General features: G+C 38.1%; 1 protein-coding gene and 1 pseudogene across 1 annotated transcript; both read right to left on the bottom strand.

Moving 5' to 3' along the window:
- Positions 1-632: 632 nt before the first annotated feature.
- LOC132042462 (uncharacterized) lies at positions 633-2,581 on the bottom strand (annotated as a pseudogene).
- A 2,147-nt stretch (positions 2,582-4,728) lies between these two features.
- Positions 4,729-6,719, bottom strand: LOC132042463 (uncharacterized). Its single transcript, XM_059432996.1, has 2 exons — positions 5,240-6,719; positions 4,729-5,203 (listed from the first exon to the last, which is right to left on the bottom strand). The coding sequence occupies exons 1-2, from the start codon at positions 6,601-6,603 to the stop codon at positions 4,729-4,731; spliced, it is 1,839 nt and encodes a 612-aa protein (XP_059288979.1). The 5' UTR covers positions 6,604-6,719.
- Positions 6,720-21,090: the final 14,371 nt, after the last annotated feature.

Raw genomic sequence — 21,090 nt, 5'->3', positions numbered from 1 at the left:
TTTTGCCCTTACGCCCTTTCTAACGTTTCCGCATTCATACTTCCATAACCAACATACACATACTAAGAAAAATTCAAACATGACCTCCTTTCTCATAAATCACAATTATTGCGGATTTTCCGATTATGCAAAAAGGCGGGATATAACAAAGGACTCATGGTCGGTCCGAATCACAAACTCTTTAGGCCACAAGTAGTGTTGCCAATTTCCCAAAGCACGAATTAAGGCATACAACTCAAGATCATAGGTAGTATAATTCAAAGTCGCTCCCTTGAGTTTTTCACTAAAATAGGCTATGGGCTTTTGATCTTGCATTAAAACGGCTCCAATACCCACTTTGCTTGCATCACATTCAATCTCAAATATTTTGTCAAAGTCGGGTAATTGCAACAATGGTGCGGAGCTAAGCATTCGTTTTAAAGTTTCAAAGGCTTGCTCCGTACCCCAAGAAAAAGGTTTGTCCTTTCGGATTACCTCGGTCAAAGGAGCGGCTATGGTACTAAATCCTTTAACAAAACGCCTATAGAAACTAGCCAAGCCATGAAAGCTTCGTACATCTCCAATGAATTTTGGAGTGGGCCAATTTCTTATGGCTTCTATTTTGGATTCATCAACCTCAACCCCCCTTGAGCTCACAACAAATCCCAAGAAAACAACTTCATCCACACAAAATGAACATTTATCAACATTGGCATAAAGTTGTTCTTGTCTAAGCACTTCAAACACACATTTCAAATGAGTAACATGCTCATCCATGGTTTTACTATATACCAAAATATCATCAAAGTAAACAACCACGAATTTGCCAATAAAAAGTTTCATCACATGATTCATCAAGCGCATGAAAGTACTAGGAGCGTTAGTGAGGCCAAAAGGAATCACCAACCATTCATATAGACCAAACTTGGTCTTGAATGCGGTTTTCCACTCATCTCCGGGATTCATCCGGATTTGATGATACCCGCTCCTAAGATCTATCTTAGAGAAGATGCATGAACCATTCAACTCATCAAGCATGTCATCAAGACGAGGTATGGGATGGCGATACTTTTACCGTTATCTTGTTGATGGCACGACAATCAAGACACATGCGCCATGATCCATCTTTCTTTGGCACCAAGATCACGGGCACGGCACAAGGACTCATACTTTCTCGCACAACTCCCTTTTCAAGGAGCTCATCCACTTGCCGTTGAAGCTCCTTAGTGTCATCCGGGTTGGCTCTATAAGCCGGTTTGTTTGGCAATTGAGACCCCGGTATAAAGTCAATTTGGTGTTCAATTCCCCTCAAGGGCGGTAACCCCTTTGGGAGTTCCGTTGGGAACACATCATCAAATTCCTGCAAAAGAGAAGAAATAGAACTAGGAAAAGAAGGGGTTAGTTCATTAGTGTGCAATGCATAGTCCCTATGCATGAGGAGAATCACCCACGACGCTCCCCCAATTCCTCCCTAATTTCCCCACAATTTGCCAAAAGAGACACCTTGGTTTTTCCTCTAAGCTCTCCTTTCTTTCCACTCACCTCTTGAGAACTACTCTCCTCTACTCCCTCTTCTTTTGCAATGCACTATGACCCTTCTCCTTCAACTCCCTCATTTTGTTGTAGATCTCACCCACTTGGGAGGGGGTCATGGGATTCAAGACATGTTTGATACCATTGTGGACAAGGGTGTATTGGTTAGTTCTCCCATTATGGTTGACGGACCTATCATATTGCCATGGTCGGCCAAGTAGAATATGACACGCTTGCATGGGAACAACATCACATAACACCTCATCGTGATACTTCCCAACCATGAATTTGATGATAGCTTGCCGAGTCACCTTCAATTCACCACATTCATTGAGCCATTGAAGTTTGTAAGGGTTTTCATGGCGGGTGGTGTACTAGCAACATTGGCACAACTCCCACTATCAATGATCATGATGCTAGTGTTTTGGTTAATGATGCACTTGGAATGGAAGAGATTTTCCCTTTGACTTGGGTCGTCCATTGCTTTGCTTATCATGGTTCTTCGCACCACATAGAGGGGTACAATAGGCTCATCATCACCTTCAACACCATCCCCTTCACTATCATGTTGTTCATTCTCATGATCTCCCTCATCATCTCCTTCCTCACATTCTTCCTCGTCCTCACTATAAGTTTCTCTCAAAATAAACGCTCTACGATTAGGGCATTCACTTGCTCTATGACCGAAGCCATGACATTTAAAGCATTGAATAGGAGTTTTCGTACCTCCTTCTTTTGGAGCAAACTTCGGAGGTTGTTTGTCAATGTGCTTCTCAACTTGAGTATTCTTCACAAAGGGTTTCTTGACTTCTTGTATGGGACCCTTATTCTTTTGCCAATTGGAAGAGGAGGCTCCTCGTTCTTTGTTATTGTTCCATGAACTCACATAGCCCCTTGACTTATTGATTTTGTCTTCCTTGAGACCCTCCTCTATTTCAATAGCCGCTTGAAGAGTCTCTTCAATGCTTCCATAGTTGTGGAGTCTCATTTGTGAGACAATCTCACTATTTAACCCGGCTCGAAATCGAGTCATAGCATTTAACTCATCCTCCTCAAAGTCGATCCTCATCTTGATAATTTGGAACTCATCATAGTATTCTTCCACACTCTTTTTGTTTTTCCTTAAGGTATACACCTTCTTGAGTTGTTCTTGTTTGTAGCGTTCGGTGACATACTTACGCCGCATGGCATCCTTCAATTCATCCCAAGTAGGTGTGGGTGGAAGTCAAATAATTCTTCTTGCTTTCACTTGAGTTTCCCACCATGTGGAGGCGTACCCTTCAAATTGAGCAATGGCATAAGATGCCTTCTTTACCTCGGACATGTCATTCGTCAAGAAGATTCTATCACAATGCATCACCCAATCAAGGAATGTGTCGGAATCACTACTTCCTTTGAAGATTGGAAGAGTAACCTTGATAGAATTGAGACTCGTGTCTCGCCCTCCTCCATAACCATGGTTTCCATTCAAATCACCATCATCATCATAACCTCGATGGTCACGACCTTGGTACCCTTCACGATCTTGGTACCCCTTTGCCTACCCATGTGAGGGTTAGGACCATGCCTTCCACCCTCCCTCGATAACCTCCTTGTGCTTGCCCTCGTTGCCGCCAACCTTGGTCACCATATAATTCGTGCTCAAGTATAGCTTCTTCTATCTCGTCGTCATTTGGTTGTTGGATGTTTGGACGGTTTTGGGGTGGCATTGGTGCATTTAGGTGTGGATCATTAGGGGGTGGATCATTTGGATGTGGGTTATTTGGCGTTTTATATTGTGGGGGTAGGTTGTTCCGTGGGCCTATAGGAATGTTGTTTGGTGGAGTGATGGTTGTGTTTTGAGGAGTGAGGTTATATAGATGATGGAAGGTGCCGGGTGACAATGTAAGTGAAGTGCTTCGAGTAGCTCCACTTGTACCTCCTTGGTATTGTACTCAGGGCGAATACGAGATCTCCCTACTACCTCCTTCAATTGCTTCAACCCTACTTCCCAAGTTTTCCATTCGACCATCCATACTTCCAACCTTATCGTTCAAGGCTTGCAAAGCCCTCATGACATCAACTAATGTAAGTTCCCCGGTGGGAACTTGTGTTTCATCCTCCGTAGCCATGGTACCTATTAAAGACACTCAACAAAACAAGCAAACACGTTAGATTAGTAATATTAACTCACAATCGCTCAAGTATGCGCACCTTTAATTGCCTCACAAATTGCTTCCGCCAAAGATTGTGTGCTTGTTAATGTCGACTAGTCACAAGGGTTCAAATTCTACTCTTGGTCGGAATAGATTCTTGTTAGACTAAGAAAGACGGATGACTCAATTCAATCTAACGGACTTGAACCAAGAAATTAACAACGAAGCAAAAATGAAGAAAAGCACGAAAGAATTGGCACGAAAGAAATGCGGACACAAGATGATACAAGGACGGATACGCGAAAATGAGAAATTAAAAGGATAAACAAAAGGAAAAGAAAGATAGATAGATTGACACAAAAATAGGCACAATTAGGCAACCAAGGTTCTTCAATAACCAAGACCTCCTAATTACACTCTAGATAGCACCAACCTCTTAGGATGACCTCAAGGAATTGAATTCCCAAGCAACCAATCCTCTCAACAATCAATAATCAACAAGAGCCTACCAAAGGCCTCTCACAAGTTTCTCTCTCTAGAGATAACCCTAAAACACTCAAAATATTCATAATTCATCAAAAAGCCCCCTATCAAATGAAAAACAAGCTATATATACAAGCTAAGCTAAGAAGACTATTAAGCAATTACAATGCTACCCTTAATGAAGTAAGGGCCTTGTTTGGCTAGTCTTCTTAGTGTAGTCTTCAATTCAAGGATTGGTCTTCAATGGCCAAACACGCCCCTCCTTGCATAGATAGCCCTCTAATCAACCTTGCATGCATGGCTTTCTTGCAATCATAACCCTCCTTGCGCAAAGTAGCCACTTGCACAAATAGCCCTTTGCGCAAATAGCCATCTTCCGTCCTTGAATCACCCAAGCTTGCAATTGTAGCCACTTTAAGAGGCAAGCCTTGGGCCTTGGACTCTTGACTTCTTCTCCCATGCTATCTCCCATAGCTTGAAGGCCCTCCAATGACTCCATTTAAATGCTCCCAAAGCTTCATCCTCCATGAAGCCGCTTCCAACATAAATCCTTGGAGAAGTTTGAGTAGTTGAGTCATTTGTGCCATTTTGGATTGTATCATCCTCCCTTTTCAAAAGGATTCGTCCTCGAATCCGAACCTAGCAAGACCCAAGGGAAGACATACGAAAACATACTCCTCAAGGATTGAGGGTTAGCACACAACGCAATAATCACATATTCATGCCAAGGATGAACAAACTTGTGGTACAACCACACATCTATGACAATCATGACTAACATTTGCACACATGAGGTATCAAGAAGTTGATTCCTCCAAGGTTCATGACATAAGGATAGAGTAATAAAACCAATGGATTCAAAATATGAAGTATGCAACTCGACATTGGTTCTATTTGACATGTAGCATAATGTCCAAACAAGAACACTCTCATTTTTCAAACAAGGACTCCCCCAAGATAGTGCTCTCAAATCACACAAGGTGTCACCCGGTTCAAAGGGGACGAACATCCATCTAGTATGGTCAAGAACACAATCGGCTAGATCATAAGAGCCTTCTCCCACATAAGATGCACTCCCTATATGCTCAAGAAAGCCATCATATGCAAACAAGTAATAAAGAAAGGTATCACGTAAAATAACTTCCTCATCAATATCACTCCCCAATGTAACCTCACCATACGGTTCAAGGACAAGATTATCCAAGGGGCTACTATGAAGTTGAACATGAAAGGAAGAATTTGCAAGTTCTAGACAAGAATTACCTTCCTTTGTAACACTTTCCTTCCCCACAAATGGATCATAATTCCTCAAAGGAAGATCTCCATCATGGGAAAGAGTGTCTTCATCCCATAGTGGGTTACATATCACATTATAGTCTCCAAAGGAAACTAAACGTTCAACATTACCAATCACCCCACTAGGTTTATCCCTCGCAATAGTCATGTCATCCTCAAATAAAACATTATCCTTTACAAGAGAGTAATCCATGAACAATGAGGAGTCAAAGCATATCATTTCACTCTCAAAAGAACCAATGTCATCTTTCAATGCATTTTTGCTCACATGACTATCTACATGACACACATCACCACTACAAATTGGAGTCTTATCACTTGACACTAAAGTACGATCAAGAGACTCATTTTGACATGAAACAAACAAGGGTGAGATGTCACATTCTTTCAATTGACCAACTATATCAACATCATCACTAACTAGAGGTACATTAAACACATCACAAAGATCCTCAAGTAGTGAATTATCATTACAAGCAAGTTGATCAATACAAGCTTCAACGCGAGTTGGTAGTATGTCAAACTCGCAAGAATTACTAACATGATGACCACATGACATTGTACTACCAATCAATTCACAAGTGTCAACACTAGGTGGACACAAATCGATCTTACAAGAAGAATCAATTTGGTCATCTAAAGGATCAACTAGTGTTTGAGCACCTTCATTCAATAATGCACTATCATTCAAAGCACAAGTGTCAACACTAGGTGGACACAAATCAACCTTACAAGAAGGATCAATTCGGTCATCAATAGGATCAACTAGTGTGGGGACACTTTCAATAATGGCATTACCAATACACGGCAAAGAAGCATTAGGCTTAACGCAAGGTAAACTAACTTTCATACTTGACTTGACATTAAAATCATACGAAGATGTAGGAGTATAAGGATAAGTGATCTTACCTTGGTGTTCATGCAAGCTCCTTTGACCAATGGAAGGAATGGTTGTGGCCGCCGTCCTTTCCTTCAAGCATGGGGTTCTCTCAAAAGAGGTACCCCTCAAAGATTCATTTCTTCTCACATGTGGCTTGGGATATTGGCTTCTCAATATCCTTTTCATGTCCTCCCAAGTCTTGATGGGACTCCTCACTTGTCTCCCACAACATTTCACATACTCCCAATATTTGACAAGCTTTGAGTCAAAAGTTTGAACGGCTAAGTCCATCTTCATTTCTTGTGAATAGTTGTAGCTAGTGAAGATTTCATCTATTATGGACTCCCATTTCTCATATTCTTCTCCACTAGCTTCCCTAGCCAAGGTAGGCCATTTCACATGGGTATCTCGCACTTTTGCTCTTGGACTCTTCTAGTAAGTATGTATGGAAAGAGAAATTTTCCTTTCTTTCATCCACTACAAATCGATGCCAATCTTGTTCATATGGGATTCCATGCTTTTGGAACCAAGGGACTCCTAAACATACATGACAATTATCCATTGGAAGCACATCACACCAAACCTCCTCTTGGTACTCGCCAACTGAAATGGATACCATCACCCTCTCTATCAACCCAATATCCTCCCTCGTCATAATAAGGATTTCGCCTAATCACACAAGGTAGCCTTAACTCTTCAACCGCACAAGGGGTGATGAAATTGGTGTAACAATCATCATCAAGCACAAGGATTCCCTCTCTACCACAAAGGTTTACCTTGGTCTCCATGAATCGCCTCTTTGGAACCACCTTCTTTTGCATATGACGATTCCAACTAGTACTCACATTCCCACGCATGCCACTTTGCTTCGGATAGGAAGTACTACAAGAAGAAGCATATGCATGCACACTAGAAGCCCTTCCATAATCAACATTAGCACTTCCACAACCTCCATAGACATACCCTCCACGAGTCCTATTTGTATAAGGATTTTCCCCATATGACCCATAAGATACGTGTGAAGGAGAGTCATACCTCGAGTCATCTTCATCTTCATGATGTATAGCACAAGAATTTCCAGCTTCATTACCTTCACCATATGAATCATAACAAGGATCTTCTTCATCCCCATCTTCCTCATGAGACACATGAGAACCACTCTCATCATATTCTCCGTCAAAATAGTAATTCTCTCCTCGAACTTCCTCATGATCACCATTTCCCATATAGCCCTCATATTCCCCATCGTCACACCCTTGATAGCTCCCATAGTCCTCCCCTTCATAACTACAACAATCGCCACCACATGAATCGGAATCCATGGAGAAGTACCTGCAAAGAACACTTAGCAAACACGTTAGTAGTAAAGAAACATCACCACACTCGTGTTTACACTCGTTTGTGCTCGGCTAGCACCACTCAATTGAACTCACACACTCTTGCCTTTTACCACTCAAATGGATTGGCCAATGTTGATTCTCGATTGGATTCGGTTGCTTGCAAGGTGAACAATTTCTACTCGAGATCGGAATGGATTCTTGTTAGACTCGAAGAAAGAGGACGACTCAATTAAAACAAACGCACTTGAGCCAAGAAATTAACAACGAGGTAAAAATGAAGAAAAAGCTTGAAAGAATTGGCACGAAAGAATCCGGACTCAAGAACTAGTTAGCAATTAATAAGATCGATTACTAGTTGTTAACTAGTTGTAAGAATCAAAGAAAAGGAGTTAGGAAAGAGTCAAACTAGTTTTGGACACTTGGAAAACTTTTCAGGGACTCAGGCCTTTCTTCCGCTTCGCGGATGAAAAGCGGAAGGTCTCAGAATCCCAACCGGAATTTTCTTCCGCACATGCGGACCGAAATTGGATGAACAAGGGTTTTTTTTTTTTTTTTTTTTGCAAAAATCAAAATAAAACTTAAGTATTTCTGATTTTTTTTTTTGAATACTTACTTGGGCCCACAAACAAGTTTTCACAACTTTATTTGGCAACTTTTGGATCAAATAGCCCTTTGGAGAGTCTTCTTCCTTATGAAGATTTGAAGATCTTCAAGAACACAAGAACAATTCAAAAATTCAACTACCCTCAAATCAACTCCAAATTCTCTCAAATTTCGAATCTAAGTTCTCTTTAATGTAGAGAACAAAGCCCAATAGCTTTCAACCTTCAATTTTACCTTCTTCAACAAGACCCACTTTCAAGTTGTTGAAGTTTTCAAAGCTTCAAATCCCAAAAATGGTAGATCCTTCAATCCTTAGCCAAATACCTCCAAATTTCGGATTTAGAGTCCTTATCAACTAGAGAACAAACCCCAATCAACTTGAACCCTCAATTTTTTCTCCTTCTTCAACCCACCAACCTTGTTCTTAAAGCTTTGAAGCTCAACAATGGTGGAATACAAACCCCAACTCCAAATAGCTCGAAATGGAAGATTTGGACTCTAGAAACACTAAGAAACTCTAATCGAACACTAGATTCAACAAAATCAACAAAAATTCGATTTTTTTTTTTTTTTTTTTTTTTTTTTTTTTTTTTTTTTTTTTGTTGAATCAAAACCCAAGACTAGATTTGATGGAACAAACCTAAGCTAAGCTCTGATACCAATTGATACAAGAACGGATACGCGAAAATGAGAAATTAAAAGGATAAACAAAAGGAAAAGAAAGATAGATAGATTGACACAAAAATAGGCACAATTAGGCAACCAAGGTTCTTCAATAACCAAGACCTCCTAATTACACTCTAGATAGCACCAACCTCTTAGGATGACCTCAAGGGAATTGAATTCCCAAGGTCAACCAATCCTCTCAACAATCAATAATCAACAAGAGCCTACCAAAGGCCTCTCACAAGTTTCTCTCTCTAGAGATAACCCTAAAAACACTCAAAATATTCATAATTCATCAAAAAGCTCCTAATCAAATGAAAAACAAGCTATATATACAAGCTAAGCTAAGAAGACTATTAGGCAATTACAATGCTACCCTTAATGAAGTAAGGGCCTTGTTTGGCTAGTCTTCTAAGTGTAGTCTTCAATTCAAGGATTGGTCTTCAATAGGCCAAACACGCCCTCCTTGCATAGATAGCCCTCTAATCAACCTTGCATGCATGGCTTTCTTGCAATCATAACCCTCCTTGCGCAAAGTAGCCACTTGCACAAATAGCCCTTTGCGCAAATCCATCTTCCGACCTTGAATCACCCAAGCTTGCAATTGTAGCCACTTTAAGAGGCAAGCCTTGGGCCTTGGACTCTTGACTTCTTCTCCCATGCTATCTCCCATATTGAAGGACCCTCCAATGACTCCATTTAAATGCTCCCAAAGCTTCATCATCCTCCATGAATTGCCTCACATAAATCTTCCGGAGAAGTTGTGTGCTTGTTAATGTCATTTGTGTCACAAGGGTTCAAATTCTATTGTAATACATTCTTGTTAAACACAAGAAAGAAAACTACTAAATGGCTACTAACGGAGAGACCAAGAAAAACAACGAATGCAAAAATCCAAAATAAATAAAATTTCGGCATTTTCGAAAGATAACTGCGGACACAAAACTAGCAAACCCAATTGATCCAAGGGCTATCAATTTGAGAGACACAAGAAAATGGAAAATTTGGGAAATAAATCGAATTTTTTTTTTTAGGTGATAAAGGAATATTGGGTTGAAAATCAATATCCAAGATTTTTTGAGAAATGAAACTTGATCAATGGGTTATTTTAAAATTTCGATACTTTTTTTTTTTTTTTTTGTCCTACCAAAGGAATACAAAATCGAATGAAAGTGTCGTATAAGATTGTTTTGATAATGAAACTTGGATCAATGTCCTCAAGAAATACGACCAACTTATACGGTCCGTAGAATATGATATGGTCCGTGGAAGTGCTCGTATAAGATGATGTCAAAACAATTCTTAAGTTGCTCAAGGTTGGGTCCGAAGTACGACCAACTTATACGGTCCATAGAATAATACGGTCCGTGGAAGTACTCGTATAATACGATGTCACAAAACGATAAGTCTCCTCCTTAGATTACCGACATTTCACGACCAACTTATACGGTCCGTAGAATAGGATACGGTCCGTGGAAGTACTCGTATAAGATAATGTCACGAAACAATGAAGTAGTCTTCGTTGACCCCGAAGCACGACCAACTTATACGGTCCGTATAAGAATATACGGTCCGTATAAGTCTCTTTTCTGCTACGAAGAGATGATTTTCGCGTTGAAATCGATCTTCTCGAAATTTGGACCAAATTTTCTTGGATCCGGTGACGTTTCGGGCCACTCAACCTAGTATTTACCTTTTTTGGGGTAGAAAAACACTTTTCCCAAATCTTGACTTGAAAACTTTGGATTAAATGCCCTTTGGAGAGTGAACCCTATGAAGATTTGAAGATCTTCAAGAACACCAACAATTTTCAAATTTCCAACTACCTTCAAATCAACTTGTTTTTCCTTCAAATTTCAGATTTAGACTCCCCAAGACTTGTAGAACAAACCCCAATAAGTTTCAAGTCCCAATTTCACCCAAATCAACAAGACCCACTTCAAGTTCTTCAAGTTTTCAAAAGCTTCAACTCAAAAATGGTGGATTCTTCAATATTGACCCGATTGACACGAAATTTGAAGATTTGAAACCCTAACGTACTAAGGAACAAGAATCTAATAACAAAACAACAAAACAAACAAAATATTTTTGGGGTTTTCTGATTTCGATTTTTTTTTTTTTTTTTTTTTGTAGAATCAAATCCCAAGCTAGATTTGTTGAAACAAACCTAATTTAGGCTCTGATACCAATTGATACAATACTAAAAACGAAAATAGAAATTAAAATGCAAGAAAAGAAAAGGATAGATAATTTGACACAACTTAAGACCTAATTTAGCAACCAAAGTTATAGAAAACTAAGACCTCTAAATTAAGAACAAAAGAGACACCAAATTCTTAGGATGACCAAGAGGGATTTGAATCCCAAGAACCAATCCTCTCAACAATTCACAATCCAAGGTTTTCAAGCTCTCAACTCTCAAAAAGAGTTTACAATATCAAATATCAATATCCAAAATAGTCTAAGTCTTCCATGAAGAAGAAGAGAACTATTTATACTATGCTAGAAATAAAAGAAAGCAAAATGACATAAACACCCTTAATGAGACAAGGGCCTTGTTTGGCTATTCTTCTTTCTTCAAAATCTTGAAATCTCCTTTGCAAGAATAGCCAACTCTTCATCTTTTAGCCATTGTGGTAACTTCCCATTTCCTCTTCTTCTCCCCAAGCAATCTTCATCAACAAATGGACTTGGGATCCAAGGTGCTCATCAAAAGTATACTATGATGATGAACCTCCCGCTTCATGAATAGGCTTTGCAAGTGTTGTAGTTCCCGGCTTGGCTCCTTGTAAATGGCCTTGAGGCAAGTGGGCTTGCATCAAACAATTGGCCATGGATCTCCCATTATTGACTAAAGTTTGCCTTATTTATAAACAATTAGGTCTTCTTTGACAAATTCAAAGAAAATTTCAGTTGGAAAAAAGAGAAATCTCTAGAAAACATCGGAGAGAAGGGATGTTTTATGGAGTCTCTCTCTCTCTCTCTCTCTCTCTCTCTCTCTCTCTCTCTCTCTCTCTCTCTCTCTCTCAATATATATATATATATATATATATATATATATATATATATATATATATGATAAGTCATCTTTTAATTCAAGACAATTAGGGAGAAAGAAAGAAAAAAAAAAGAGAGAGAGGTTGGGATGTAGAGTTTACGATCTTGAAAGGATAATTAAGCCATGTGAAAGATCAAAAAAAAGGTATTTTTTTCTTTTCTTGGCATGATTCCATATATGGTAAGAGCGTCCTCTAAAACTTATGAGTAGAGATTTTTGGAAAAGTAGAGCTTGTTATATTGTTGCCTAGTTTTCGAGTGTCATGTTATTCTTTCGAGGGACTATATCCCCTCTTCACATGTTTCAAATGAGTTCATAAAGTAGTGTATGAAAATGAGTGAAATTCATGGAGAATATGGATATTACCCTAAGGCGTATACCCCCCCCTACATTTTATTATATCAAGAAATGAATGAAAATTTTGAGAAGTGTGAGACATTTTATTTGGCCGTAGGCCACTTGGTGAGACATATGTTATCATGGTATTGCATTCCACTAGTGTGTGTTCCAATAGCTAGAGAAGAATGAATTCTTTGGCCTCAGTCTTGTGTCATTTTTTGTAGAGATGGAAGAAATTACTCCATTGCCTTACATAGTCGGTACATTGTTTTGGTAAGATGTCCCATTTGTTATTTGACTTTTTAGGGGTTGTCATTATGCATTCATGCTTGTAGGTACAGATGTTGGTAGAGCCTCCCGTATAGGATGATAATGAAAGCATGGTTGGTGAGCTCCCTTTTGTTCGGATAAGGTAGTCTCTCCTGATTGATTACGTTGTATATATATGCGCATTGAATCGCACATTAATATTGAGGCTTGTAGACAAATTATATATATATATATATATGTCCGTATAAAGGCATGGAGGAAGACTTCTCGGCTTGTGTATGTCCGTTTGATACATGCGATGGCTTTGTACAATCATCGCAGGGATGGTGTATTTGTTTCGTCGGCTTGCTCGGTTGTATATATATGTTTTGGGTGTGTGCCCGTTCAAACGAGACAGTGTGCTATATATATATATATATATATATATATATATATATATATATATATATATATATATATCCGGATTACGATTTGTAGGTATTGTCTATGTGCAGTAGGCCTTATTGGTTTATGTTGGATGAATTACTCCCGCGAGTTTGAAGGATAAATTAAAGTGGTTCGCTCGGGCCTCAAAAGTTTGGCTTCGGGCGCCGGTCATGTCACTCCTAAAAGTTTATGGGGCTTAACATATCGTATTCTCCAATCCAAGCCTCTTTGGGTTTTTATGATATGCATAAGTATCATGCATATGTGTATATAATATGCTAGGTCATACATATATGCTAGATAAGGCCATCAAGCCTCCGTAGGCATCCCTCGTATCATATCGGCCTCTTGTTTTGGCATAGTCGTCATCATATAGCCGGTTTCATGGGTGGTAAAGTATATAACGCCATAACCTTTCCCATAACCCATATAGATATCATATAGTATACGCGTATATAACTTGTTCTTGTGTGGTCATGGTATATACATATATATTTATATATAATGCATGAGTATGATAAGCGCTCCGTACATTACGAAATCTAACGGAGTGACGTAAAGTCTTGCATGCCTCCGATTAACATTATGGAACTAACATCATAAACATAACTTTTTTTCTAAGGATCAATAAGCCATAAGACGGATGTAGTATCATCATATAGAGGGCAAGAAACATAATCTTCTAGTATTTCTAAGAGTAGAGCCATTATGAATATCATTCGTTTACATTTCATTTCATTCTGGTCATGCTAAAAGAAGGAAGAATAGCCTTAACATACCAGGATAATCTCCTTCTCAATCCACAACCAAGCTTACCATAATCCTTTTGCGTCTACAACAAATGAAATGATATCGTCGTCAACATCTAAGGTCATGACTATCGTATAATCTTATTACCTACGGAAAACGGGCAACTTTTTCCCTGTTTATACTACATCCCAAAGACCACTAAGGGTCATCAAACAGCCCAACAACAACAACAACAATGGCAACAACAACAACAACAATTCAATATAAGCTTCTCTGATTACCTTAACAACCATATTGAGCAGCAAGCTCATTTTATAAATAACGAAATATAATTTGAATCCAATTCTGGTTCTATAAATCGGTCTATAACCTTTATAACATAATACTTATGTTTACAGTATCCTTTTCAGCCCAAAACATCATAAAGATAATCTCTAAAATAGTCCATACATTTTAACTCTTCAACCTTCACATCCGAGTCCTAGTTTTACATGTTTTCCTTCTTCATTTCCTTCAATTAATACATGAATAATCTTAAAAACAATAGAAAAAACATAGCCAAGTTATATTCCATCATTTACAGCAATTAGAAACCATATTTACACCTTCAAAAGAGTCCGGCAAAACAGCCATACTTTAGGCTATTTCAAAGCAATCTTGTAGTATTTTGCCTTAAACGACTTCACTCATATGGAATATAAGTTTAATCATAGGCAATAACATGTTATGCATACCTTAAGCAGAACCTATGGCTCAGAATCCAACCGTGGTTCAACTCACAACAACCCTTAATAGTATAACAACATCATAGACTTGTTGTTCTTTGGGGTTTTCAACACTTTGAAGAATGATTGGATTGTTTTCCCTTTGATTTCGCTTAGGAACCTTGGAAATATGTTAGGAAAGGGCTTGGTGTAGTTCTTGGATGAAGTTTTATGGAAAATGATGGAAAAATAAGGCTGCTTCGTCTTTTATAGCAAAGAAGGTCGGCCAGCGCCTAAGTGGGTCCCAAAAGGGGCTGCTTGTGCAGTCTCGCTAAAACGCGAATATCTCTCTATTCCGACTTATAATTGACAAACGATTTAATGAGTTGGAAACTAGACTCATAGACCTTCAATTTGGTGCGTAGAACACCAATAAATTATAATATAAGAAAAGATCAGCGACATTAGACCCAAATTTCAGCAAAATTATAAGCGTAACTTGCGATACTTTTCGCCGACTTTTATTTTATAACTTGCTTAACATAAAAATTTTATATGATTCAAGTAACTTAAAACATGACCTCCCTAGCATAATAAGGACTCCTAGTTTAACCCCGAAAATACGGGTCATAACATTTTTGATTCGTTTAACCCCGAAACCTTATGGTACATGCTTAACATTTGTTAAAAGTCTTTCTTGACCTTATAAAAGCACCATGTCCTCTCTGGGCTTACGTTAGTTAACTTATGACACAAATGACGCAAAAATTTACGAGGTGTAACAATATGTTCATTTTATTATGAACAATGTTGGGCTATTGATGTTGAGTTCTGTCATTCACGGAATATAGTTCATGTTGGCCTACTACCCCCTATAATATTAAAGATGATTAAAGGATATGTAGTTTGTTGCATGGCAAGCAATGCCCGGGGGCCGATCTCGGCCCTTTGATTTGGGTCATGATAGAGTAGTTCCATTGTCGATACGACTACTTCCCTAAATCCCTTGGAGATCTGTTTGGATATCTGGATCTTGAAATGCTTTCCTTATATGTCCCTTGATTTCCATCGAGTTCATTATTTTTCAAATAGTCAAAACATCATTATAAGCTCATTATCTATTATTGAGCCAGCAGCTACAATTTCCCCACTTTTAGTGATGACAAACATGAAAGTATAAGGGGGGGGGGGGGTGAATTATAAGCCTGTTAAAAAATCTAGTCGACTATTATTTGGTGTCAGTCGACTGATAGCGAGACAGCCTGCACAAAATTATTAGTCCTTCGATTTGCACAAGTATAAACCACAACAAATAGTAAGGGTGCAGAATATAATACGAGAGCAATAAAATAAATGACACCAGGAATTTTTATACTGGTTCGGAACTAATGTGATATCCTAATCTAGTCCCCTTAGGTTGTAAGGGGGTTGATACAATAACGGATACGCGGAAACGAGAAATTAAAAAGATAAACAAAAGGAAAAGAAAAGATAGATAATTTGACACAACTTAAGATTCAATTTAGCAACCAAAGTTATATAAAATTAAGACCTCTAAATTATCATCAAAAGAAACACCAAATTCTTAAGGTGACCTCAAGGGAAACAAAGTCCCAAGCAACCAACCTTCTCAACAAAGAATTCAACCAAAAGCTTCAACAAGCTCTCATCTCTCATGCTCCCAATGGAGTCTTACAATTTCACAATTTCAATAATTCATATCATAAAAGTCTACCAAATGAAATAAACTAAGATAGTATTTATACTAGATAGAAAAGGAAGACTACTATGGCTATTACAATAATACCCTTAATGAAGTAAGGGCCTTGTTTGGTTAGTAGTCTTCTCAAAAGATGAGAAAGGCCTTGTTCTCCCTACTTCATCCAAATGAGGCCTATACTTCCATTTTAGCATATTCTTGAGCTTCATGCCTTCAATCCAAACACCTAGTAAGTCTCCAAAGACGTGATTCCTAGCTCGGCTTGAAATGGATATTCTTGATGAAGCTCGGCTTGTATCATTCTCCCTTCTTGAAAAGGATTCGTCCTCGAATCTAAACCTTGCAAAACCATAGGGAAGACAAGCAACAACAAGGTCCTCAAAGGATGAGGGTTAGTGTTAGAGTAGCCCACTCTACGAACATGCCAAATATGCACACACTTGTGATATAACAAAGTATCAACCATGATTAAGAAGAACAAGCTCTCATATAGAGCACTATGAACTTGGTTATCGCAAAGAACATGAAATGAATATATCATAGAGGAACCAATGGTTTCAAAATACCGAAAAGGCAATACCACATTGATTCTACTAGACATGACACACAAATTTGAAATATCATTGGGGTCAAACGGGAAAAATATCCACACATCGTGGCCAAGAGAACGACTATCTACCCCATTAGACCCCCTCCCAACATAAGATGCACCCCTAACACAAGCATGAATGTCATCATATGCGAATAGATAGTAAAGAAAGGTTTCACACAAAACAACTTCATCTATAGTGTCCTCACATGTAGCTTCACTATTAAATTCAAGTACATGATCAAGCATACTACTAAGACTCGGAACACACGAGGAAGAGTTAACACTTTGCAAGCAAGTATCACCTCTCTTTTCAAAACACTCCTTCACCACAAGTGTATTATCATTTCCCAAGGGGAGTTTTCTATCATAGCGAAGAGCGTCGTCATTCCATAGTGGATTTTCAAATACCATGTAGTCCCCAAAAGTGGCTACATTTTCAACATTACAATACATTCCACTAGGCACTTCACTCTCATTAGTCATGTTATCATCAAATAAGACATTATCTTTAAAGAGAGAATAATCAATGAACAATGGTAAGCCGAAGCATGTAATTTCATTCTCAAAAAGACAAATGTCATTTTTCAAAGCACCTTCATTTACATGACTATCCACATGACACACATCACCATCACAAACAGGAGTCTCATCACTCGACACAAAGATAAAGCTAAGAGACTCATTTCCACATTCATCAAACAAGGGTGGGGTGTCACACTCATTCAAATGATCAACTAGAACCACATCATCACTAATCGGAGATTCATTAATCACATCACAAAATTCTTCGACTAGTGGACTAACATTACACACTAGTTGATCACATGATAATGTATTTTCATTCAAAGCACAAGTGTCAACACTAGGTGGACACAAATCAATCTTGCAAGAAGAATCAATTCGGTCATCTAAAGGATCAACTAGTGTAGGGACACTTTCAACAATGACATTATCATCACATGGTAAGGAATCATTAAAGTCACACAACGACAAGCTACTACTCACACTCACATCACAAACTTGTGCATTCAAAGAGTTGGAAGTGTTGAGTTTAGCTATCGTACCTTGAAGTTCACATGAAGAATCTTCTTTAGTTGAAAAGGTTTCCATGGGAGAAGATTTTTGCAACCTTGCATTCATTGTCTCTTGTGGAATAGGTTGTGGAAAGAGAAGACTCCCACAATTGTCCACTACATACTTGTGTCCCTCTCTTTCATAGGTAGTTCCATGAGTTTCAAACCAATCACGCTCTCTTCGTCGTTTCTCCTTGCATTCCGCAATTTCTATCCTACTCTCTAGGTGATCCAATTGACTATTCAGGTGATCCATTTGACTATTCAATCTCCCTACCTTGTTGTTCATATAATGCAACAACCTCATCAAATCAACAATTGTAGGTTCCCCGATGGGAACTTGCATTTCTCCACCTTGGTTAGTCATTAGTACCTATTTAAGAAACTCAACAAAGCAAGCAAACATGTTACGTTAGTTAAAAATAACTCACCAAACGCTCAAGTATGCGCACCTTTTGAATGCCTCACAAATTGCTTCGGCTAATGGTTGTATGCTTGTTAATCCGGTTGGGTCACAAGGTCCCGTTCACTACTCGGGGTCAAGAGTGGATTCTTATCGACTCGAAGAAAGAAAGGACGACTCAATTTAAAGCAAACGCACTTGAATCAAGAAATTAACGATGAAGTTGTAAAACGAGAAAAGAACGAAAAGAATTGGCTTGAAAGAAAGGACTCAAGAACTAATTAACAACCAAGTAAGAATCAATTACTAGTTGTTAATTATCTAGGAGAATCAAAGAAATGAGAAGAATAAGTGAGCAAACCTTAGCCAAACACTTAGACAAATTTTTGGAAGTTTTGACCAACACTTAGAAATTCGGAACAGCTTGCAGCATATTTTATAACGCCTATAACTTTTTCTACAGACCTCTGGTTGATGAACGGCTTATTGATTCGGAAAGTAGACTCTCTGAACTTGAATTTACATATATTATGGGTCCCGTAACTCCTTATACACACCAAGATATGCCCTCTCAAAGTTGGACCAAAATCTGCCAACACTTAGAAATTTTTTCTAAGTGTCAAAAACTCCCACTCTCTGAATTTGGCCCCCACGCGCCCGTCAGAGGCGCGTCAGACTGCTGACATCATCGCTGATGTGGCACTTTTTTTTTTTTTTTTTGAAAAATCAGAAATTTAGAGTAAGTATTTCTGATTTTTTTTTTTACTTACTTGGGCCCACAAACACTTTTTTCACAACTTTATTTGGCAACTTTTGGATCAAATAGCCCTTTGGAGAGTCTTCTTCCTTATGAAGATTTGAAGGTCTTCAAAAACACAAGAACAATTCAAAAATTCAACTACCCTCAAACCAACTCCAAATTAGCTCAAATTTCGGATTTAAGTTCTCTTTGATGTAGAGAACAAAACCCAATAGATTTCAACCTTCAATTTCAACCAAATCATAAGACCCACTTTTCAAGTTCTTGAGTTCTTCAAATCTTCAAATACCAAAAATGGTAGATTCTTCAAAAACACTCCAAATTACTTCAAATTTTGGATTCTTAACCTTCTTCACCAGGAGAATACAACCCAATGATTTTCAAGCTCTAATTTCTACTTCCTCTTCAAAACCACATTCAAGTTCTAAAACCTTCAAGCTCCAACAATGGTGAATGACTCAATATGACTCCAAATAACTTGAAACTCAAGATCTAGACTCAAAAAACACTAGGGAACTCAAATCTAGTGTCAAAAACAACAAACAAGGACAGATCAAACACGAATTTGAATTTTCGAATTTCAGATTTTTTTTTTTTTTTTGAATTTCGATTTTTTTTTTTGTTGAATCAAAAACGCAAGACTAGATTTGTTGGAAAAAACCTAAGCTAAACTCTGATACCAATTGATACAATAACGGATACGCGGAAACGAGAAATTAAAAAGATAAACAAAAGGAAAAGAAAAGATAGATAATTTGACACAACTTAAGATTCAATTTAGCAACCAAAGTTATATAAAACTAAGACCTCTAAATTATCATCAAAAGAAACACCAAATTCTTAAGGTGACCTCAAGGGAAACAAAGTCCCAAGCAACCAACCTTCTCAACAAAGAATTCAACCAAAAGCTTCAACAAGCTCTCATCTCTCATGATCCCAATGGAGTCTTACAATTTCACAATTTCAATAATTCATATCATAAAAGTCTACCAAATGAAATAAACTAAGATAGTATTTATACTAGATAGAAAAGGAAGACTACTATGGCTATTACAATAATACCCTTAATGAAGTAAGGGCCTTGTTTGGTTAGTAGTCTTCTCAAAAGATGAGAAAGGCCTTGTTCTCCCTACTTCATCCAAATGAGGCCTATACTTCCATTTTAGCATATTCTTGAGCTTCATGCCTTCAATCCAAACACCTAGTAAGTCTCCAAAGACGTGATCCCTAGCTCGGCTTGAAATGGATATTCTTGATGAAGCTCGGCTTGTATCAGGGGTTATCTCTTTAAGCTCTTTGTAGTTGGAGTTGAGTACAGCCTTTGAGGTTTTCCTCATTCACCACCAACGTTTACAAGGTTATTTTTCACTCGCTCACTAACAACGAACAACGGTTGGTTTTGACAACCTCACCAAAAACGCACAAAGTTGGTTTTTCACTCGCTCAACAAAGAAACGAACAATGACAGAACCTCTCAATACAAAGCCTCAACAACTATATTATATCTCTCCTCTCTTTTTTGTTTACACAGTAAGTCATTCAGGATTACAATGCTTATGAAAAGTAGAGCAAAGAACGTTGAGACGAAAGTATAAGTGGCTGCATACTTTGACTGTTGTAGAGTCTTCTCCTTTTATGCACGGTCTATGAATATTCTAGCCATTGCTCTTCATAAATGTAGTCTTCTAATTTTGGATCATGTCTTCCACTTGTACGTAGCTGAATATTCGTTGAAGATTTTCTTGACTTTTCCTTTTGTGCACATGATATCTTCACGCTGCTCCTTAGTGGAATTACTTTTCACAACTGTAAGAGTCAGCATATAGATTCTTGAAGATTCTATAGATCTTTTCCTTAAATGATCTAATGAATCTCCCTTGTCTTTTAGTCATTGGAAGTGATAATATGCAAATCTGACTTTGGCACATTTAATGGATTTTGATACTGTTCCTTTTGGGTATCTTTTACCATTCTTACACCTTCCATTAATTCCTTAATACTGTACCTTTTGATCATATTTGAAAATATACTTGTATATTATATTGTCCAGCCTTGGACTCAATAATAGCCTTGAATATTT

The sequence above is a fragment of the Lycium ferocissimum genome, unplaced genomic scaffold (assembly GCF_029784015.1).
Source record: "Lycium ferocissimum isolate CSIRO_LF1 unplaced genomic scaffold, AGI_CSIRO_Lferr_CH_V1 ctg15464, whole genome shotgun sequence".
Classification (NCBI taxonomy): Eukaryota; Viridiplantae; Streptophyta; class Magnoliopsida; order Solanales; family Solanaceae; genus Lycium; species Lycium ferocissimum.
Note: the sequence above shows the minus strand (reverse complement) of the source record. Positions and strands in the feature narration are given on the sequence as shown.

Excerpts from the sequence above, each read along its gene's own strand:
- LOC132042463 (XM_059432996.1), bottom strand. The coding sequence starts at position 6,603 with ATGAAGATGGACTTAGCCGTTCAAACTTTTGACTCAAAGCTTGTCAAA. Across the intron at positions 5,204-5,239 it reads GATACCTTTCTTTATTACTT|TGCATCTTATGTGGGAGAAG; the intron begins GTTTGCATATGA and ends GCATATAGGGAG.